The sequence below is a fragment of the Orycteropus afer genome, unplaced genomic scaffold, assembly GCF_000298275.1.
Source record: "Orycteropus afer afer isolate SDZICR_OR568_19922 unplaced genomic scaffold, OryAfe1.0 scaffold00101, whole genome shotgun sequence".
In the NCBI taxonomy this organism is placed as follows: domain Eukaryota; kingdom Metazoa; phylum Chordata; class Mammalia; order Tubulidentata; family Orycteropodidae; genus Orycteropus; species Orycteropus afer.
Window position 1 is genome coordinate 409,516 of NW_006921688.1, and position 24,644 is coordinate 434,159.

A 24,644-nucleotide genomic window follows, 5' to 3' on the forward strand; every position below is an offset into this window, starting at 1 on the left:
GCGATTGGAAGAAGATTCATTAACAGCCTGTGATATGAAGATGACACAATCTTGCTTGCTGAAAGTGAAAAGGACTTGAAGCACTTCTGATGAAGATCAAAAACTACAGTCTTCAGTATGGATTATACCTCAACATAAAGAAAATGAAAATCCTCACAACTGGACCAGTAAGCAACATCATGAGAAATGGAGAAAAGATTGAAGTTGTTAGGGATTTAATTTTACTTGGATCCACAATCAACACCCATGTGCAGCAGTCAAGAAATCAGACATCATACTGCATTGGGAAAATTGGCTGCAAAAGACCTCTGTAAAGGGTGAAGAAGCAAAGATGTCACTTTTTTTTCCCATTCTACTTTTTTAATTTTTTTAAAAAAATTACTGCGCTTTGGGTGCAAATTTACAGAGCAACATTTGTTTTACATTCCACAGTTTGTGTACATTTGATTTCCTGCCCTGATTACCGTCCCTGACCATAGCACCCTCCTTCCCTCCCACCCCTGTGACTACCCCTCCCTGTGCCCTTCTAAACTATGCACTCCTGTCTGTCCAGCTTTCCTTTTATGTGAATGCTGCTGCCCCTCTGGTGCCCCATGGCCATTGTGAGTGATGAAGATGTGACTTTGAAGACTAAAATACATCTAATCCAAGCCATGGCACTTTTCATTGCTTCATATAAGCTGGACAATGAATAAGGAAGACCAAAGAAGAGTTGATGCCTTTGAATTATGGTGCTAGCAAAGAATATGGAAAATACCATGCACTGCCAGAAGAAAGAACAAATCTGTCCTGAAAGAAGTGCAGCCTGATGCTCCTTGGAAGAGAGACCAGCCAGACTTTGCCTCACCTACTTTGGCCATGTTGTCAGAAGGAGCCATTCCCTGGTGAAGGATATCATCCTTGGTAATGTAGAGGGTCAGCGGAAAAGGGGAAGACCCTCAGCCAAATGGATTAATACAGTGGTTATAACAGTGGGCTCAGGTATAGCAAGGATTGTGAGGATGGCTTATATAACCAATTATTGATTTGCTCTGTTGTACATAGACTCACCATGAGTTGGAGACAACTCGATGTCCCCTAACAACAACAGTAATGTCAAAATTACTTTTTTGTATTGATGCCTTAAGTATTTTTTTAAGTGAACTATTTCTCATTCCTGTCATTGTATTTCATTATCTTTATGCAAATTCCTTATTTCAAATTCCTGAGTTTCTTTAAATAAAGGTAATGTTGCCTTTTTTTCCCCCCGCTGCACTCATAGTTAATGTCTGTGTCAAGATCCAGAACGTGGTTGAGTTTGCCCTGTGGTTCAGAGCTCTGCTTTGGCACTGGCTTGGTTCTCTAACGCTACTGCAACAGAAACACCACAAAATGGCTTTCACAAACAGGAATTTATTCTCTTACAGTTTAGGAGGCTGGAAGTCTGAGTTCAAGTGCCAGCTTTAGGGGCTGGGTCAAGGTCGCCCAACCTTGGGCTTCAGTTCTGCCTCCTGTTCCAGACCCACTAGAGCTGGAGCCTTTTTCTGAGTCACACAGCTGCTGACTGCTGAGGCTGATGAACCCAAGATCAACAGGCAAAATGGCACAATCCCAAGATTAGCTGACAATGCGGCAGGCCATGCGCTCAAGTCCAGGAAACGTCCTAAGATCGGCAGGCAACATGGCTGGCCACTGAGGTGAAGACTTGGCAAAATCCAGCACCCAGATGTGTCAAAGGCTGGAGACCTTTCTCAGACCTTCTTATGTACTGGAAGCAGGCCCCACCCTGAAGGCAACTACTTAGCTGCTCACAGCAGATTCCACCATGGAGGTGATTACAATCTCTTCATGGAAGATAACTACATCTAGCTGCCCAGTCACTCAAAACCAGACAAGTTGATATACAACCTTAACTATCACAGGCACTCTCTCAGTGTATGATGATGGCAAGGAAGAGATGAGACCTCTAAGCTTGGCTGCTAACCAAAAGGTTGGTGATTCGAATCTACCCAGCCATAAAAGAAAGGTTTAATGATGTATTTACATAGAAATTACTGCCTAGAGAGATCCTGGATCAAGAGGGAGAACAATGTCCAACAAAACTCAAAATCATTTGGAAAAAAAAAAAAAGGACCAGGTTTTCTGGTCTGATAGAACCTGGTGGAACCCCTGAGACTATGGCCTCTAGCTGCCCTTCAGGTCTGGAATTGAACCTAATCTGTGGCTTCCAGCCAAACAAAAGACAGGCATATGAGTTGAACGGGAGCTCTGGTAGCATAGTGCCTGAGGCATTTGACTGCTAACCAGAAGGCTGGCAGTTCAAACCCACCAGCCACTCCTCGGAAGGAAGATGGGGCAATCTACTTCCGTAGTGATACTGCCTCGGAAACCCAAGGAGGGGTTGCTATGAGTCGGGTCCAACTCAGTGCCACATAACAGCAGCAACAACAACGAGTTGAATATTTACCTGAGGTAGACACACTCCTTGGAGAGAACAATCATGCGAGAAAGAAGGGCTGTTTATGCACAGGGAGACAGCTCAGGGGGCAGGGATGCATGGAGAGATGGACACAGGGGAGAGGTAACTATTGGGAGGAGGTGGGAGGGGAGCTGTTGCATTGGGGTAAATTGTAGTCAATGTCATGAGACAAAGTGTTTGTGAACTGCTGTGTGAAAAGTGAATTTGCTCTGTAAATTTTCACCCAAATCACAATTAAAAAATAAATAAATAAATAAATTACTGCCTAGAAAACCCTATGGGGCAGTTCTACTCTGTCACATGGGGTTGATATGAGCCAAATCCATTCAGTAACACTTCGCAGAACCAAGTTTGCAATCACTGTCTGTGAAGTCAGCATCTTAGTGTTTGAGAGTTTTCATGAGAATTAAGTGATAAAGTCCATGTAACATATTTAGCACTTGTTGGTAGGGCTACATTTTAGCATACTTCTAAAGCCTTTGTTAATTTTTATGTATGCTAAAGATAAGATTGTATCAGAACGTACTCCATCTATAGGGATGTCTTATGTAGATAATGAAAAAAGAGTGACCACTTGAACTTCCAGCTCCTGCAGAGTTAATCAGTAGATTTTGGATGGCATTTCTTTAATGTACTTTCCTTCAATCACCTGCTTTGTTTTCACTTGTATCTGGATTGTGGATGGACACTGAGAAGTGGATGGACACTGAGTTACAATTTCAACTTTATGGGAATCAAGGATCATTGCCTTTATATGATTTGCATTCAATTTGATATTAGATGTATAATATTTCATAGTTAACTCTGAGATGTATTGAAAGTTCATTAATTTTCTGAGAGTAGTATATTTATCTATCTCATTAATTTTCTGAGAGTAGTATATTTATCTATCTCATTAATTTTCTGAGAGTAGTATATTTATCAGAGCTATCATAAAATAAAATGACACTCAAAGTTTTTAAAAAATGCCATTAAAAAGTTATGCCTTTAAAATTTCAGAAATCACATAAATATTTATATATGCTTATACATAATTTAACCAATATCTACTTGATATCCTGAGAAAGTAACTTTTAAGTCTTCTTTTCAGTTTTTATTTTCTAAGTAAGTCTATTCATTAATATACTAGCTGCTGAAACTAGCAAATACCTAAAACAATATACATTTCTTTCTCAGTCAAATGAAGTTTCAAACTAGTGTTTATGATTACCAGGTATCCCTTTTCTAAATGATGTTTCAGCGAAACTTGCTCCTTTCATCTATGGTTCTGACATCTTTAGTATGTGATTCTAATGTTCTGGCCAGTGGAAGGGAAGTGATCTTGGCATGTTGTATGTGTTAACCCAGTCACATTGTGCTCATCCTCCACTGCCAAGAATTCAGCTTTATGGTCACATCTGAACACGAAGGGAGTTAGAAAATACAGTTGGGCTCGGTGCTCGGGAGAAAGAGGAAACCATTTGGTGATCATGTTATAGACTATATTATATTGTTAAGCATACTCTAAATTATCTTTTAGTTACATTAAGTTAAGAAACACAGATCACACAATGGTTAAGTACTTGGCTACTAACTCAAAGATGGGCAGTTCGAAGCCACCAACCACTGTGTGGAAGAAAAGACCTGGCTATGGCTCTTATAAAAATTATAGCCTAGAAAAATCCTTTGGGGCAATTCTACTCTGCCACACAAGTCTGTTATAAGTTGGAATAGACTACCCGCCACCACCACCAAGTTATTGCAAAGCCCAAGTTCCTAATCTTTCTGGTAATTTCATTTTTTCCCCCTTAGATATAGGAAGATTGTGATTTATCCATAACTGTAAAGTTGTTTCTAATTTTTAAAGGTATTTCTAATTCATGTAATCATTTTTAATCCATCTCTTTTGAAGCTTACATTTTAAATTTGCTTAAGAGACTGAAAATTTTCAATAACTTTTAAAGTGGATAATATCCACAGATACTGAAAGAAGTGATGTAATAGTTAGGAGTGTGAATCCTGGAGCAATATTCTCTGGGTTCATAACCCCACATTGTGCAACTTTAGACACATTTCTTAGTCCGTCTCTAACTCAGTGTCCTTAGCAGAAAAATGCTATTAATCATAGAGCTTATTCTATATAGCTTAGGTGAGTCCTGAGCCAATTCATGTAAAATGCTTAGAACAGTGCTTAACACAGAGCACACATTGAGTACATGTTGCAATTCTAAGAAACTGGTGTCATGTTACATGTGAATACAGATTTAGACTCTAACAAATGTCTCTCATGGTTTTGTAGTGCTTCATGGCTTATCTCATTGTGTGTCGGTGTTTCAGGCTGAAACGTACTTACTTGTTGTTGTTGTTGTTGTTATGTGCCGTCGAGTCGGCCCCGACTCATAGCGACCCCTCCTTGGGTTTCCGAGGCAGTATCACTACGGAAGTAGGATTGCCCAACCTTCCTTCCGAGGAGTGGCTGGTGGGTTTGAACCGCCAGCCGTCTGGTTAGCAGGCAAGTGTCTTAGCCACTATGCTACCAGAGTACTTACTAAGATAGTAAAATTGTCATGTGAGATGAAATCAGTGGTAAAAATGGTTTTAAGTAATCTTACATATTTTATAGCTTAGGCTTCTGAAATATGTTTGTAAGAAGCAAAAAAGAGCTGTATCATATGTAAATGAGACATCTAGCCCCCACCAACCTGATAAAACCCTCTTTTAAGCAATAGTGTACATATGATTAGTATGCTAGTTGTAAGTCTTATAAGATTCATAAATACTGAAAAAAATATTGTAAGCGCCACAATGGTCGATTTCGAGATAATGATTTAAATGTCATCTCCTCAACCCAGAATGGAACTTTTTTTCTTAAATTTCTATACTAATTATTACATTGATAATTTACAGCCATGCTAATTCATTGAAAATTTGCTCCAACACCAGAAAAGATAGGTATGGAAATTCTGAGGTTGGTCTCAATTGTAGGTATTATAGAGGCCCAGACTTAGTATTTTTAAGATATTCTGAAAAAGTTTTTCTTTAAATCTAAAACAAACAAAAACCAGAAAGCATGATTAGTGTTGTAATATTACAAAGAAAGAAAGGCCTGGAGAGTGACTTCTGAAAACCAGTCTCAGAAAGCCCTGTGGCTCACGTTGCTCCAGTCCTGTTGTGTATACGGGGCTCACCATGCGTTGGGACCAGCGCTGTAGCAGCTGACAGTAACAACAGGGATACTGCCGAGTCACGCACCAGACGCACAGAGAGGTAATGGGCAGCATGGGAATTACCTGAGACCGACCTTAAATGGCCCTTGTCCTTTTGGATAACACATTATTTCAATAATCTTATGAAAATTATGAACTTTCCTTCTTTTCAAATACTTACTATGCATACATACGTGCAGTGTTTAACATGACATTTTTGGGTGTTTGTGGACTCCTGAAACCCATTTATAAGATTTATGAAGCTTAGCTTACAAATTCCTATTTTATATCACATTGCCATCCAGGTTTTATAGGCTGATACTGGGCTGATAGACATCAGTACGGCCATATCAATTTTCATGGCCAGCTTCCGTTCTGATTGGTTTATGTCCATGATAATACATTGTATTAGGTATTTAAAATTTCACCCCTAACTTCACACTAGTGTTTTCAGAAATATTTTGGGGTATCTGAATTTTAATGTTGTATATTTATCATTTAAATATTACACATATAAAATTTGTGACTATTCCTGGAATTAGAAGCAAAATATTTTTTATCCATATGATTTACGTAACATCTATATGTCCAGACCACTTTATTTACTCCATATATCTATGGTTGCTTTTTTTTTTCTTTTTTTAAATGACTCTACCTGGAATTCCCAAGTCCAATGTATTTTATTAAAAATTTTATTATTTTAAAATTTTTAATAAAAATTTATTTAAAATTTTCAAAATATTTGTATCACCAAAGATACAAATTTAAGGTGATAAAAATATAGAAATTTGAATAACATAAAATATCTATGGCAAAGTATTTCATACTTAAAGGTTTAGCTTTACACATTTTTGTGAAAAGCATTAAGATCTCCAGTTTGGAATGTAATTTCAACCAAAATACTTTAACTCTTTAAGATTTTTTAAATCAAGATGTACAATATTTAGAGAAGAATTAGTATTTTAACTTCAAGGTTATGTTTTAATTTTTAAAAAATTAAGTTAAACTTGAATTTTAATCTCTATTCTTTCTCAAAGAGAAAATGTTTTTCCAAGATAAATCAATAAAGTCTACCAATGACTTTTTTGATTATGACAGACAGACCTGAAAGGTGAACAGTAGTATTGGGGGAGTATGCACTCATTAGATCAAGCATATGAAATCAAGAGGACAGCATTTGCCCAGGGACAGAGCAGGAAGCTGGGAAGAGATGAGAAAGAAGGACCAGTGGAAGGGGTGGGTGCAGGGAGGAAGTGGGAAGGATGCTGTTACGGTGTGGGGATTGCAGCAAATGTCACAAAACAGAATGTGTGCGGATTGTTGAATGGAAAACCAATTTGCTCTGTAAACTATCAACCAAATCACAATTGAAAAAAAAAAAAAATTACCAAGAAGTTAAGTGGAATGTAAACAAGAAAATATCAAGTTAATGTCAAATAATTAAACATTCCATATGATTAATTTATGGCTATATGTTTATTTGTGTGGGAAGTATTTATTGAGCATATATTATGTGCCCTGGACATACAGACATACATGGCTCTGATCTCATGAAGCTGTGGTCTAGTTTTACAGAATGATCATAAACTAGCAAGTGAATGGATACTTTCAAATAGCAATCAGTGCTTTGAAGAAAGTAATAATATCATAGGGAATGAATAATGGAAAGGGAATGGGATAATAGGAGGACCAGGGAAGAGTTCATTGAGGAAGGTGTAGTCAGTAGATCCCGGTTATTCAGTTGTCTTCCTCAGACAGCTGAATCTTGAATGAGCATTTTATTTAAATGTATGCTTAGTTTGAGTTTCTTATGACGTTTAAACTAATAGAGAAAGTTTCAGTAATTACAGAGCCAGGAACTTTTATCAAAGAGATGGTTAATAATTTTCTTCCCCAATATTGATACCATGCACTCTAATACCAGTACCTTCTCATTCATCTACACTGTAAACAATATTATTGTTTCTGTTATGAATAATGTTTTTGTTGTTATTATTGTTACTAAAGCAAAGGTTATTATTGTTCTAAATGTTTAGAATGATGGGCTTCAAGCTCTGCAACGCATGTTCACACCTTAATAATCAAACAATTAACTAAAATCTTCATATAGTTAATAAGAATGTGAACTGTAGCATTGAGAGCCTTGAAATAATATATGCAAACTATTTATGACAGTGGTTATAGCTTGGAAAGACTCAATGAATGAAACTTTTCTTTGTCATTGTTTTCAACTTCTCCATCGTTATCACATGACATGTACTGGCATGTAATCTATGCTGTGCATATGTAATTAATATGACATTACATGATCTTCCAGTGACTATTTTAGCTAATGAAAAATACTCTTTTGAGACCCATTCTCTATTCATTCTGTGTGGACCAATGTATATCTAGTTCTTTCACCTTCATGCTTTTTTTCTCTCTCTTTTCTGTACTATATTCTTATCACTAATTAATTTTCATTAATAACTAGCAAAGAAAAATAAAATAAAAAATAGACACGCTAAGATAATATGGGGAGCTCTGGTAGCATAGTGGCTAAGACACTTGCCTGCTAACCAGATGGCTGGAGGTTCAAACCCACCAGCCACTCCTCGGAAGAAAGGTTGGGCAATTCTACTTCCGTAGTGATACTGCCTTGGAAACCCAAGGAGGGGTCGCTATGACTCGTGTTTGACTCGACGGCACATAACAACAACAACAAGATAATATTATAATGAATCTAAGTACACAAATAAAATTACTGATAAATTTTGTCATGAAGGATATTATCTATATCAGGGACAATTAATTCAATGATTTGATGTTGATATTCAATAAGTATATAACAGAAATGATGATAAATAGTAGAAAATACTAGCATTGCTGATTTTTCATCTTTGTTCCTATTAAATTTTTTTTCGCTTTGTGCTAAGAGAATTAGAACAATTTTGCTAGTATGAAATTCTTGTTTGATCTGTTTGGGCATATGGTGGACACCATTGTCTTGGTCCTTCTTCCTCATTAAAGAACCTTGATTTTGTCAGAATGGCAAAGCTCCCAGCTTCAAGTAAAATACTCATTTCTTTAATCAGCCTGGTGACATAGTGCCTAAGGTATTTGACTGCTAACCAAAAGGCTGGCAGTTCAAACCCACCAGCCGCTCCTCGGAAGGAAGACTTCCATAGAGATACTGCCTCAGAAACCCAAGGAGAGTTTGCTATGAGTTGGAATCGACTTGATGGCAGTGAGTTTGTTTTTTTTACAGTTGGGGGGGTGGGCTCTTGCACCAGTTTGGGTAAAATATATTTAAATGGATGTCCTCTGAAGGCTTCTCTAAAAGCTTTGGCTTTTCCCAATGGAAGGGCATGGATTCAGCTGCCATCCCTTTCACTCCCTCACCCCACATCTTAACCTTGTCTTGAACTTGAAGATAATCTTAGGACTGGGAGGTGATGAGTATTAGAGAGAAACTGGTGAAATTGCAAGGCAATTTGTCCAACCTTATTGAGTAGCATCTGCCTATCCTCTGACTACTTGTTACATGTGACCAATAAACTATTCTTTCTTTTGGTTGTTGTTAGTTGAGTTTTTTGGTACAAGCAGGCAAGCTTATTTCTAACTGGTTGTTGTTGTTGTTGTTAAGTGCCGTCGAGTCGTTTCCGACTCATAGTGACCCCATGCATAGCAGAACGAAACACTGCCCGATCCCGCGCCAGCCCCACAATCCCTGCTATACTTGAGCCCATCATCGCAGCCACCGTGTCTAACTGGTAGTCTACTGCAAACAATGATTTTGTGCCTAAACAAACATTTTCAACTATTATTTATGTCAATAATTCTTTTTTAAAATAAAGCCAATTAAGCTAAAATCAATCATACTTTACATAGCATTGTCCAGATGTGTTGCAAATAATGTTTAGTCATTGAGATATTAAGCATAACATTGAGAACCCAGGAAAGGACAGAAGGCGGAAGGTACTGACTGGGATCTTTGGTCAAATGAGTTTATTGGCAATTCGTTTTTTTTTTCTTAGCTGTGGGATTTCTTTTTACCTTGGAACTTTTTTTTTCCCCTCCAAGAAATATTTTGTCTTTACCACTAAATCTATATCGTCTTCTTGCTGTTAACTAAGATTTTTGCTTTGTTAGTATTATTCCTCCTAATCTTCCATTATGGGAGCTATAAAAGGAGTTCTTAATGGTAGATTTCTAGTTACTTGTTAATGATTCTTTTCTATGAAATGTTGATTAACTAAATACACTATAATTGCAGGTAGTAAGATTCCTTCCTATCCAATCCACTCTGTCATTTGCTTCACTAATACCATTATTTCTCCACTTTAATTTACTACCCTCAGTAAAGCCCAAACTTGGGGAGAGTTGTTGAGTGATTCCCAGGTTGCTCAAGGTATCCCAACCATCTACTTAACATTTCTTACTAAATTTCCAGTTTTATTTTCTATGAATGTTTAAAATGATTGTCATTGTTCTTATTCTGCTCCCTGTTGAAGGACCCTAGGACCAGAAGAAACAGGTATGCATTTTATGTCTAAAACTCTGGTATATTTTTGCAGAAGAACCTAAACTGTCTCAATAGCCAGACTCAAAGAGAAACCCTCACCTGACTTTTCACCATCCCTCACCTTTCTCACGTTCCTAAGGGGTCACCTTGTTAATCCTGACCTCGAAAGGGCTTAGAAAGATCATTTAATTTCTGCCCATTTCTAGAGCAGAAAGTTCTACAAATAGATAACTTTTTTTGTTTTGTTTTGTTTTTAATTCTATCTATTTCAGTATTTATCATTCCTCACTCTCAGAACCTTTTATCACACAACTAGCTGTCATCTCTCAGCTGAGATTTAAAGATACTTCTGTATTTTTCTATTGACAAGTAGAGTTACTGAAGGGCTTTGATTAAATTTAATAATTGGCCAGTGAACTAGACGATAGGGTGTTTGGTCACTGCTAACCAGGGCCACTCTGGTATATCAAAGTGTTTTATCTGTTGATAGGGATAGAAAGAATTGCTTATAAGCTTCATGCAAAGGATTTTTTTTTTCACATTACTTTCTTTAAGAGAAGGAATTTTTTTTTTTTTTTTAGCTTTGAACTTGAGCTCATTAGTCAAATTTAAAAACTTACTACATGCAGTCCTTCGGTTATAAATGAGATTCGTTCTTGAGTGTGTCTTTTAAGATAAATTTGTGCGTAAAATAGAAGAGATGCATACAGTTCTTATTTAGCCCTACTTTAAGGAGCTCTGGTGGTATAGTGAGTAAGGCATTTGGCTGCCAACCCCAAGATCAGAAGTTCAAACCCACCACAGCTCCAGGGAGAAAGATGAGGCAATCTACTTCTGTAAAGATTTACAGCCTTGGAAACCCAACGGGAGTCAACTGTGAGTTGGAACTGACTTGATGGCAGTCATTTTGTTTTTTGGTTTTAGTGCAAAAAAAGGCCAACACCTTTTCAATGATTTAAAAGCTGCATGTGCAACAAATGAAGATGGTTGTGATAAAGAATTTGTTGTGAGTAGAGGTTGGTTCAGTCTTCTCAAAGTGGGAGCAAATTTATATAACATTAAAGGGTAAGTACAACTTGTCCCTAAGTTGGAGGTTCATAAGCTGAGGACTTAACTATACTTCAAGCAAGGTACTTTGTGGACTAAATCCAAATATTAACTCAAACTCTGTATGCAAACACCCAAAAAAGTTAGCTGGGAGGACAGTATAAATAGACTTAAGATAATATCTAATACTACAAACAGATGTATCATAAGTAAATACTAACTGCTCAAGATAAATAGTGTGATTAATAAGAGATCAATGTGTGCCGGCATTGTCCATGAAAAGTGTGCAAAGTTAATATGTTTATATATATTTGGCATATTTCACATGTTGATCATCTAGAGAGATCCTGGACTCACATCTAATTTGTACTTTCTGGCTCTGACGTATTATTCTTCTATTACATATTCTCTAATACAATTAAATGTAAATATTTGAATGTATAAAGGTGTACTTTTTAATTAAAAATATAGAGAAGAGAGGAAAATGAATTGAGTTCTATTGGTTTGACCAGAACCAATAGAATTTGTTAGTTATGTAATAATAAATATATAAATTGGTTATTTATATAACAAAAGAATTCTGTGTCAAGTGGAGTCATTTTGAGGACATTGAATAACATGTGAACAAATAAGTGATGCTCTAAAGCAAATTCTACAAGTGTTAAACATTCCAAACTAAGTCACATTTTCCTTTGTCATAGTAGGATTCATTTATTTATGTTTTATTTCATCCTGAAATGACATGGAAACTTTTGGACTTAAAGTTCTTTAAGTTCAATATGGAACAAAGATCCTATCTATGAAAGCCAAGAAATGTTTCAATTTGAAAATTGTTCCCTTTGGACATGCTCATTTGTGGCCCCTTCTCCGCTGCACTGACTTAGTAGAGAAGGTTTATGCACTTACTTATGGCAGCTCCCTGCAGGTGCAAACAGTTAAGCAAATTGTTAAGCTGGCTGAGAGGTTGGCAGTTTGAACCCACCCAGAACCACCTCAGAAGGCTGGTTTGGCTGTCTGCTTCTTAAAGATCACAGCCTTCAAAACCCTATGAAGTAGTTCTCCTCCAAATACATGGGGTTGCAATGAGTTGGAGTCTACTTGATAGCAACTCACAACAATGGGTGAATGACGTTACTGTTATGAAGGTAAAACTAATAGACATTCTATAAAGTCAGTGCATATTTGAGACTTAACATTTTGTTGAATTCATTTAGAGTCATTTACCAATTTTTCACCAGCGAAGGTAGGTTCTTGAAGGAATTAGAACGCTCTGGGGTGACCTGTAGAAAGACTCATTTTGACTAGAATTTCATGACACGATATGTTTGGTTTTACAGGCTCTTCAGCGACACAGCCCCCTCACATGGTCGTATATGCTACCTTTACACCTCTCTATTTGTTTGAAAAGAAGATCTTTTCCTTAGAGAAGATGGTAAGCACTCAAGACCAGGAAATGCATTATCATTTATGGTCTCTCTCTGCCTCTGTGTCTGTCTGTGTGTGCTTTATTACTTGTTATGGTAACAGGAACATCAGAATTTAATTATCATTCTATCCCTGGATTTCAATCTCCTTATCTTTAAAATGAGATCGTTAGCCTAAAGGACCTAACCCATATACAAAGAGTTATCTTGTTGTTGTTGTTATGTGCTCTCAGTCAAGTGGGCCAGAGTCATAGCGACCCCTTCTTGGGTTTCTGAGGCAGTATCTCTACGGAATTAGATTGCCCTACCTTCCTTCCGAGGAGTGGCTGGTAGGTTTGAACCGCCAGCCTTCTGGTTAGCAGTCGAGTGCCTTAGGCAGTGCTACCAGAGCTCCCAAAGCTATCTTAGATGGTGGCAATAGTTTAGAACAAAGCAAGAAAGCAGTCACATTTATTTTTATAGATTCCTTCCATTATAAGCAAAAGAAAAGGTAAAAGGCATAAAATTGTTTATTTCAGTGGAAATCATTTAAGTCATTTCTACATAATAATAACCCACCTTCCCATAAGCAAGTCATACATACTTTCTTAACGTTGTTGTTATGTGTCATGGAGTCATCTTATCATTAGATTATTTAAATATTTAAATGACTTCACAGCTTGCTCTGGCAAACTACTGCTATAACTTTCTTTGTATCTTAAAAGAATGCATACCCAAAAAAGTTAACTGCTTGTTTTCTTAGAAATTTAATAAATTATGTAAAATTTAAAAAGTGTAGTCAAAGAAATAAAATTAGAATATTTGTAGTATAAACACCTAGCCATAGACACTGTTAACATTCTGGCATTCGTCCTTTGATTTCTCTTCTATGCATATTTTCTGTGTTTGTACGTGTGTGCTTTTTTTATAGAGTGGAATCTTATTTTATGTTCTGTTTGGAAACAAGCTTTTTCACTTTATGATACATCCCTAACATGTTTCCATGATGTTATGTATTTGGCAATGTTTAGTGGTTACATTGTATGTAAAGTTTTCCCATGATTTTTTAAACCATCTTTAGTTCTTGGACAGGAAAATCATTTTTCTCCTTCCACTGTAAAATGTAAAGCCTACCAGATTACTCTACAGTCTGCTTACAAAGATACCCTATCGTATTTGGGCTTGTTGAATCCTAAATATGTTTCAGAACTTATAGACATCCAGTATTTTATCATTTCTAGGAGCTCTGGCAGCATAGTGCCTAAGGCACTTGACTGCTAACCAGAAGGCTGGCGGTTCAAACCCACCAGCCACTCCTCAGAAGGAAAGTTGGGCAATCTACTTCCATATGACACTGCCTCAGCAACCCAAGGAGGGGTCGCTATAAGTTGGGTCTGACTTCACAGCAGTGATTCTTTTTTTTTTTTTTTTAAATAGGTTCCATACTTTGTTAAAGTAACAAAGACAAGATTGTATGCTGATAGGATGTTCGTTTTGTTAGTTGGAAACAAGTGATTTTTAAAAAATTCAATGGGAATTAAGTTGAAATGTTAAAACTCCAACTGTATGATTATTGTGCTTTATTATGCCCCTTGCATTTATCTTGTATGTGTTCTACCTGAGGTCATGTTTCAGGTACTATTCTAAATTCCTTTCTGGCCCTAACTCTACTCTAAGGAAATTTGAAGTCTTTTGACAAAGTTTCTTAACATGTTACAACTATAATTAATAACATTATTTTGCATTATTCACAGGTCTTTATAGTATGTTGAAAATAAAATGAAGTATGAGAAATTGTCTTAAATACTTTAAATCAAGGTAGCACTTTATGGGGTATTCAAACTACAATAGATGCTAATACATGCTTTTTTATTTGGCACTGTACTTTACATTTTCAAAATGCTTTAAATCATTTTATTTTCAAATGATCACAAAAGAAAAGTAAAATAGACTAAAACTTTGATTGTAAGCATTAGAAGGAATTGAGATGTTTAGACCCAATGTTATGAATAATAAAATGTCTGGAACTTATTCAACTTATAAATACTACTTTGGGTATGATTTTAATTTCTGGTGTCATTTAAATGTAAGTTTTACAGTAACACACTTTTCAAAAAAATGCCATACTGAGACATTATGTTAAAGAATAACATCAATAATTTCTCCCATAAGTTTCCATGGAACCAATTCCTTTCAAGAGTTGAATCAACCCACTGAAATGTCCAAAAATTGGCAAGATTAAAGTTGTAGGAAAAAGACTTTGACTTCAGGTCATCTATGAAGAGGGTTTTTTTTTAATCTTCTGTAAGGCATAATTCAAAAGTTTCTGAATGTTGTTCATTAGAGTTGCTAAAATCCACAGTATCCTAAAAGAGAAAATGACAATTTCCTCTCATTTTGAACTATCAAATGTAAAGGTTACTTTTATTTTTTCACACTGAATCACTTTTCTTTTTCTGTTTAGTATTTATAAGACTCTTTCAGATGGTGTTGCTGGACTGTGTAGTGGAATAGTTGATTAGCACCTTGCAGTTATTCTGCTAGCCTTAGGAAGACCTGTCTCATCTCTCCGTTTGTGTTAATTGTTTTGTGCCTCAGAAAAGAGTAGACTTCTGTGCCCAGAAGGAGAGCCACAGGAGTCGCTGGGTTCTAATGAGGCAGTCATTTGAAATGGGCTCATAGGTGGGTTTCTGGCTCTAATTTGAATAATTTTTTTACAGATTTACAGTTTCAATCATTGTAATTTCCATAAAAATCAGTGATAGGAAATCATTAGGAAGAAAAATAGTTACCAGTGAAACTTTAGTGTAGGTCGCATTTCATTATAAATGTCAACATAAGCTGTCAAAGTCAGCATTTGGCTACAGTATATATTACTTCATCTTTCACATACTTTTAAATTTTTATATGGCATATTCCAGCCATCATTTGGTAACTGAAGCCTTGTTTACATATTATTCTGAATTATTCCAAAGCAGAGTGGCCTCAGGACATCTGGACATTCGAGTATGGCAAGCGTCTACCTGGGCAGCTCCTTGATTTCACAGAATACAGGACAGCCTTTCTCCCCTGCACTTGGACGAGTGCCGCCATTGTCCTGGGTATTCATGGGGATTTCCTGTGGAGAAACCCACTGTTGAAGGGTTGAGGGCACACGACAAACCCACAAAGCAACCACTTTCATCTTATTGATCTGGATTTTTTTTTGAACACTTGGTAGCAGTTGGTCTTGACATGAGAAACAAAAGAAAACAAGAAATCCCACAACTTTACATATTAAGCACTTGTGTCAAAGCTTTAGCCTTAACATTGGTTGCTTAATTTCAGACCGAAACGGATGTGCTAAGAATTCTGTAATCCCATAAGATCTCAAATTCTTATGACTGAAAAATGACATCTAGTTCTAGGCTATAGTTTTACAAATAAGGAAATGGGGGCGCAGGATAAATTTAAAGAAAAGGACCAATGGTCATAGGGCTTATGTTAAAGGAGGTTCACGTAGTGGTAGCTATTTTTTCTTTATTGAGGCTCTATCTCTATAGTGTCACTGTTATCTGTAAGGTTTCTAGTGGCCATTTTTTTCAAAGTCAATTATTATAATGAAATGTGCAAAGACTTGGAGTTAGAAAACTAAAAGGGAAGAACACACCTGGCATTTCTCAAGCTGAAAGAACTGGAGAAAAAATTCAAGTCTCAAGTTGCAATGAAGGATTCTATGGGCAAAATATTGCATGATGCAGGAAGCATCAAAAGAAGGTGGAAAGAATACACAGAGTCACTGTGACAAAAAGAATTGGTTGACCTTCAATAATTTCAGGAGGTAGCATATGATCAAGAACCAATGGCACTGAAAGATGTCTAGGCTGCATTGACCACTGGCAAAAAGCAAGGCTCCAGAAATTGACAGAATACCCATTGAGATGTTTCAACAATCAGATGCAGTGCTGGGGGTGCTTACTTGTTTATGCCCAGAAATTTGGAAAACAGTTACCTGGCCAACCGACTGGAAAGGGTCAATATTTATGCCCATTGCAAAGAAAGGTGATCCAACAGAGTGTGGTAATTGTTGAACAATATTTTTAATATCACAGGCAAGTATAATTTTGCTGAAAATAATTGAAAAACGATTGCAGCAGTGTATTGACAGGAAACTTCCAGAAATGCAAGCTGGATTCAGAAGAGGACATGAAACAAGGGATATCATTGCTGATGTCAGATGGATCTTGTCTGAAAGCAAAGAATACCAGAAAGATGGTTACCTGTGTCTTATTGACTATGCAAAGACATTTGACTGTGTGGATCATAACAAATTATGGATAACATTGAAAAGAATGGGAATTCTAGAACACTTATTCGTGCTCATGAGGAACTTGTACACAGACCAAGGCTGTTGTTCAAACAGAACAAAAAGGTACTGCATGGTTTAAAATGAGGAAGGGTGTGCATCAGGTTTGTAACTTTTCACTATATTTATTCAGTGTGTATGCTGAGCAAATAATCTGACATATATGAAGAGGAATACGCATTAGCAACCTGTGATATGCAGATGACACACAGCCTTGCTTGCTGAAAGTGAAGATGACTTGAAGCACGTACTGATAAAGGTCAAAGATGACAGTCTCCGGCATGGATTACACCTCAATGTAAATAAAACAAAAATCTTCACAACTGAACCAATAAGCAACCTTATGATAAATGGAGAAAAGATTGAAGTTGTTAGGGGCTTTATTTTACCAGGATCCACAATCAACACCCATGGAAGTAGCTGTCAAGAAATCAGATGTTTTATTGCATTGGGTAAATCTGTTGCAAAAGACTTCTTTAAAGTATTGAGGAGCAAAGATGTCACTTTGAAGACTAAAGTGCACCTGACCAAAATCATGGTATTTTCAATTGCCTCATATGCTTGTGAAAGCTGGACAATGAATAAGGAAGACTGAAGAGAGTTGATGCCTTTGAGTTGTGGTGTTGGCAAAGAATACTGAAAATACCATAGAGTGTCAGAAGAATGAACAAATCTGTCCTGGAAGAAGTACAGCCAGAATGCTCCTTGGAAGCAAGAATGGCCAGACTTCATCTCCCCTACTTTGGTCATGTTGTTAGAAGGGACCATTCCCTGGAGAAGGATGTCATGCTTGGTAAAGTTGAGGGTCAGTGAGAAAGGGGAAGACCCTCAATGAGATGGATTGACACAGTGGCTGCAACAGTGAGCTCGAGCCTAGCAAGGATTGTGGGGCTGGCACAGGACCAGGCAGTGCTTTGTTCTGTTGCACACAGGGTCGCTAAGAGTAGAGCCGTCTGGACAGCACCTATAACAACAGTATCTCTATAACAGTGATAGTATTTTATAATGACAAAAGTCTTGCTTTAAATGCATGAAGTAATTGCAAGTACCCTTTTTAAATCTGCCTTCTACGTTTTAGGCAGACTCAGCTGAGAAGCTTAGAGAATATGGACTCTCCCACATCTGCAGCCACCCTGTGCTGGTGACTAGAACAAGGTCTTGTCCTCTTATAGCGCCATCCAAACCTCCTCCCATACCTCCCTGGAAGCTCATTCGTCAAAAAAAGGAAACTGTTATAACAGATGAACCCCAGGGTAAGTATGCTTCACGTTGTCTTAACAAACCTTTCTAATGAACTATTTCTCTATCTTAAGGTCTAATTTTTTGCATTTGTGATGAAACTTATCTATCAAGGCAAACCACTCAACATCACACCTGAAGTCTGCATTTGATGTGTCATGAAGAGATCACAACATCTCAGAAGCTCAGCAGGTTTTGTTCATGTCTAAACTGATCAGATATATATTAAGGTCATACAGAAGTTCTGTAGTAAACAATATAGAAATGGATTAAGCCACTAAAGTGAATTTCTAATGTGGACATCACTATAGAGTACCCTGTAGAATGTAACTTTTGAATGAATAGATTTGTATGAGAGTTTCTATAGGAATGGAACGTCTTCCTAGAACTGGCTACTGTGTTAAGTACTATCACAAAGCCACTTAGTGGATAGTATTTGATCTCAGAAATGACCAGGTTCACATGGGTGAGGGATGGGATGCAAAGGGGGAGTCTCTCCCACTGTGTTCTTTTCCTCCCAATGCATGTCTGTTTCCTCATTCCTGTGTCTCCATTCTGACTCATTTTTTTCATAAGTATCAAGTTTAAAAGGAGAAAGAACAAAAGTGGCATGGACATGATATATGATATATGATACATTTGTTTTGTTTTTTAAGACTCAACTGCCTCTTGCCCTCCTGCTTAATTGTATCAGTCATTTTCCTACATTCCTTGAATTTCTGCAAGGGATGCTGGTGCCAACAATGTGCACCTGCTGCTTTGGGAGACCATAGATGAAGAATAAATTTTAAAGCAGGAGCATGAACTAAGGAGAAAGGATTTTTAAAAAAGAAAAAGATAACAATTAGATGATTAAGGCAGAGCTGGATAAGTCAAAAATTGGTTACCTTTTCAACACTGATAGGAGCTGTGGTGTTGTAGTGGTTAAAGCATTCAGCTGCTAACCAAATGGCTAGCAGTTCAAACCCACCAGCCATTCCATGGGAGAAAGATAAGACAGTCTACTTCCATAAATGTTTACAGCCTTGGAAACCCTGTGGGTCAGATCTACTCTGTTCTAAAAAATAGTTGCTGTAAGTTGGAATGGACTCCATGGCAGTGGGTTTAGGTTTGGGTTTCAAAATATATAGCTGTGGTGTATGTGTGTGTGTGTCTGATTTTGAAATCTGAGTAGCACAAACAGTTAAGTGTTCAGCTACTATCCTAAAAGTCGTTTGATGCTGTTGAGTCAGTTTTGACTCATAGTGACCCTACATACAACAGAACAAAACACTGCCTGGTCCAAAAAACATGTTTCTAATCCACCCAGAGTCACTTCAGAAGAAAAACCTGCTGATATATTTGTAAAAGATGACAGCCATTGAAAACCCTAAGGACCATGGTTTTACTCCGAAACGTATGGGGTTGCCATGAGTCGGTATTGACTCGACATCAAATGGTGATATCTGATCTTCATTTTAAGAAGCTTGAACTGTTACCTTTGTAAAAAAAAAAAAAAAAAAAAAAAAAAAGCTTTATTATTATTTTGTGTGCCTATTTCCTGCTTTTGCATGTTCTCCCTTTGTGTTTTCTCATGCATCTCTATTTTCTAATCCTGTTAATTCAGAGGTTACTGCATTAGGGGTGACATTCACGTGTCCAACCCCTGAATGGACAATATAGAATACTCATACATAGTCTAATTCACTGAAGGCATTGCTGCTAAGCTTATTGATACACTTTAAGTGGTTGATCCCATGAACCACGGCTTGAACCTCTATTGGTGGTAAGGATGCTTTTAAAGTTGCTGTGGCTCCTGCTGCCACTGCAAATGTTGTTAATGTGTCATTGCAGGTGACAGTCTCAGTGACAGTTTCTCAGGCACAGCATCAAGCTCAGTGGTAGTCAGGAGCCTAACACTGCAATAGATCAGACTGTACCTGACGCTCACTGGAAGCATACTCTAACCACAGCAGCCACATGGATTAGAATATTTACCTATTCCTTCCCTCCTACTTCCTACCATAAGTTTACACATTTCTAAAATAGGAGTAACAATTATTAACCATGTAATTTTCCTCCCATTTGATTTATGCTTGTACTGATACAACCAATATAGTTGGTGTCAAAGATTTCTTTTGCAAAACATTTTATTGTTGCCAGAAAAGAAGAAAGATTAAAGGAAGTATCTGGTCTGGATGGAAGAAGAAATTATCAGTACTTAGTTTTTTGTTTTTTTGGTTTTATTTTTAGACTCAACTGCCTCTTGCCCTCCTGCTTAATTGTTTCAGTCATTTTCCTACATTCCTTGAAGTTCTGTAAGGGATGCTGGTGCCAACAATGTGCACCTGCTGCTTTGGGTTAAAGAGACTTCCCAGCCTCCCTCTCTTCCTCCCTTCTCCCACTTTTCCTTTCTTCCTTCTTCTGTCCCTCTGTGGCTCCATCTTCCCTTACTCCATTTCTCCCTTCTTCCCTTTCTTCCTGTCCATTTTTTATCTTGCTGAACCAAAGTGAGCAACCATATGACACTTGAAAGGAAAAAAAATCTTTTTAAATACTATAAACAAAACACAAACTCACTGCCGCCAAGTCAATCCTGACTCATAGCAACCCCTGGTTGGATTTCCGAGGCAGTATCTCTAGTTCAGCAAAATGCATGGAGCCACTCTTAAAACAGTTGTTTATTCAGAGCAGAATGAAAGAAAAATGTTGAACATGGGGATTTCTTCTGAATTTGCTACTGATTTTGGTGTAATTAAGGAGCTTTGGTGGTATAGTGCCTAAGGCATTTGACTGCAAACCAGAAGGCTGATGGTTCAAACCTACCAACCACTCCGCAGAAGGAAGACTGGGTAATCTACTTCCATAAAGATTTACCCCTTTGGAAACCCAAAGTGGGTAGCTATGAGTCAGAATCAACTTGATGGCAGTGAGTTGTTGTTGTTGTTTTTATTTTGTAATTATGTGCGAGGAACCTCTCTTTTGTAAACTGGGGAAGGAATCTAATGATTGGTGGGATTCTCTAACAGAGTCCTACCTAGGTGCTTCCAACATAAATGCCTGTCTTTAGACAGATTTTCATATTTAAAGTGAAAAGTAATAGAAAATGAGAAGGACCATTTAAGAGGATAACATAGAATAAGCACAGAATAATCATGTGTATTTTGTCATAGCCTGACTTATTTTCCTCTGATGTGCATTCTTTCCCCTGGTGCAGGAGCTTTTGTTAAAACTATCATCCCTGGTGTTTGCTTTCAGCGGCCACTGTGTTAGTGCACACTCCATGGCTGTGATCCATGGAGGAGTCCTGACTTCTGGATCACCTTCAGACTTTCTTTCTTGAGTTGTTCCTTTCTTTTCTACTTTGTTGCATTTCCTGTTTTCCCACTATTATCTCTGTGTATCTGGATGTTCATTTCTCCTCATGCCCTGAGCACTTGTGTTGTACAGGTTATCTAAAGGAGCATAGATTTTTAGTAAATATTTTTTATATAAAGTTGTTACTATACTTCCAATGCCAAGTAACAATCCTGAAGACATGGGTATCCCTCTTCCTTGTGACTTAATGTCACATTATGGAAACATTATGTCACAAGGAAGTATTCTGGAAAGCAAGGGAAGAGTAGACAAAGAAATCCGATATTCCATGATCCACAGAGCTCCTCCAATAAACCTTATGCAGCTTAGTCCATTTCTATTTAACTCTTTTGAAGTTTGCTGGGGGAATAGTTAATCTAATTAATACTGCATTAAATGGAAGTTCCATATGTCATTCTGGAAGATTTAAAAAAAAAAAAAAAAGATGAACATCACACTTCTTAATTGCTTCTTTTTAGAACCGATAATGAAGAAACCTGAACAGTTTCTAGAGATTTCAAGTCCATTTTTGAATTACAGAATGAATCCATTTAAAATTCCAACAGAAACGTAAGTATATAATGTTCTTTCTGACAAATGCACCTTGTTAGCAAATCAACTATCTTGTGTTTTTTTTTTTTTTTGTAGTTAAAAATAAGACTAAGGGAGAACATTTTGATGATTTAAGAAGAAGGCCAAATATATGTAAAAGACATATTAGAGAATATTGTCCTTGATCATTAATTCACATTTAATAAACGTGGTGTGAGCCACCATCTTTTCCGTGAAGCTAAAAAGATAACCCGCTTGCCTTGCTCTCCTGAATATTAGTGTCTGGGGGACACCAAATCAGAAAAACCAAACTCACTGCCATTGAGTTGATTCTGACTCAGAGAGACCCCCACTGGGTTTCCAATGCTGTAAATCTTTATGGAAGCAGACTGCCTCATCTTTCTTCTGTGGAGCAGCTGGTGGGTTCGAATCAACAACTTTTTGCTTAGCAACCAAATACCTTAACCACTAACTACACCACTAGACTCCTTTAGGGGAAATCAGATGTGTATAAGTTAATAATTATGTATGTAAAAATTACTACATAAAGATGTATCTCAAATTCTATGATTGTACCTCTGAGAACATAATTCACATAAATAATTGTTGTTATTAAGTGGTGTTGAGTCATCTTTGGCCCATAAAGACCTCATGTGACACAATCAAACTGCCCCATACTGTTTCCTAGGCTGTAAGAGAGCAAGAGAGAGGCCAGGTCTTCTGCAGAGCCGCTGGGTGGGTTCCTTCCGGTTAGCGGCCGAACACTTAAGGATTTTGCCACCAGGACTCCTCGCAGAAAGAATGAGAATCCTGAATGTGGGAGTCCTGGTTTCAGGGATCTTGCATGAGGTGGAGTAATTTGCCATCAGCATGTGGTACAGCGTGTGTTATTCTCTCACACCGTGACTTCTCATCTTCCTTGTGGCCGTTAGCCTACGCAGTGCTTGAAGTACTGCCTTCATCAACTACAGAAAGTCTTCCTGTTATTAAAACCTCACACTTCAGAGATGCTATAGGAGATTTTACGCTGAGCGCAGTGTTGGAATTAGCTGCTAAGAAAGTGATTGGATGGACTGAGCTCACCTGCCCTGTCTTTCTTTCTTGCTGTACCGCCCATAGCTCAGGCTGCCTTCCATTTAGGATTTGTTGGCCAGCCTTCTGGGTAATCTTACCTATGTGAGTGACTTCTTTGTTGATCTCAAGGATCTGTGGGTTTCATGCTGCTGAGTTTTCCCATGCATTTGTTTTCATAGCTGTCTTCCAGGAAAGTGTCACTGTTCTGATTTGCTCTTGCAGCTTCTGTTTTGTCAGTTCTGTATGATTTTACTTTTCGTTATTTCTTCGAAAGCCTCTCTGGGATTGTGGGAGGGAGGCGAAGGACATGTTTGTATTCAGTCTATTATCTTAAACTGAAGGCACATTACTGGCTGGGATGTTCCGCTTCCACTGTCCTCTCATCTCCCATGGCAGTTGTCTTTGCTCCTTACCCAACTAGACCCATAATTCAGCCACTTTACCTTGATTCCCTTCCATTGCCTGTCTGTCAAAAATAAACAAATAAACTCAAAGTAAATGTTTGATGGAAACAGCAAAGGGTGATGGAAAAATGGGAAATTTGAGGAAAGTGGGATATTTTGATCATATTTGAGCAACCCAAATAATTCAATGAGTATATTAGATACCTTTAAAATCATTCAGCCACGCCACCACTGCGGAGTCCCACTGGCCACTATTATTCCTAGGCTCCAGGCTTCTCATCATGTTGGGTCATCTCCTTTCTCTTTTCTAGGGGCCCATCCCCTTTACTCCCCCCTATTTAGTTCTCATTCAGAGAGCAGACAAGCCCACTATTTTTTTTATTTGTTGCTGCCTCCTCCTCACATACTATGTCCACAAAGCCTCTTACCCCTATGTATCTAATGTTGTCTGTCAAGGTGTTTCCCAAATGAATGTAATTCTTCCCCTTAGAGGAACAACCTGTTAAGCTGAAATAATACATTTCATCTTTCCATTTCCTTTCTATATGACAAACCTTTAAATATTTGACAACAATTACATAACCACTCCATTCTTTTCTTCTTCTTTAGTTTCTAGAATGTGAGGGAGTTATTTTCCATTCCCACTGACTTTTCAGATACAAAAAGCAAAATAAATTCCTTTTTTTTTTTAATTAAAGTCACTATGGATTTTCTGTCACTTGAGGCAGAGTCCTAATGGATACTGCACTGTACTATAATGAAATGCAGTGTTGTCATCATCATAGTCATTAATACAGGAAGAGCATTTGGTCACAATGTACGTTATGTTAACCACCTGTAATGAAGATATTTATGCATATATTAAACAATGTCTTTCCTTTATAAGGAGAACATACTCAGACTCTCTCGATGCTTGCTGAATCACACCCGGCATTAGCACTACGCTGGTTTTTTATGCCACAGGGGCATCAAGGCCTTTCAGAAGCTACAATTATCCTGCCATTAATTGTTGTTTGTTGTTGTTATGTGTCATTGAGTTGGACCCGACTCATAGTGACCCCTCCTTGGGTTTCTGAGGCAGTATCACTACAGAAGTA

At 37.5% G+C, this 24,644-nt stretch overlaps 1 protein-coding gene across 1 annotated transcript in view; it reads left to right on the forward strand.

Moving 5' to 3' along the window:
* Positions 1–24,644, forward strand: part of ADGB (androglobin) — a 315,129-nt gene that overhangs the window by 93,655 nt on the left and 196,830 nt on the right. The window contains exons 9-11 of the mRNA XM_007943219.1: positions 12,532–12,626; positions 18,021–18,195; positions 21,997–22,087. Coding sequence (XP_007941410.1) covers positions 12,532–12,626; positions 18,021–18,195; positions 21,997–22,087 — 361 coding nt within the window. The remainder of the gene's footprint in view (positions 1–12,531; positions 12,627–18,020; positions 18,196–21,996; positions 22,088–24,644) is intronic.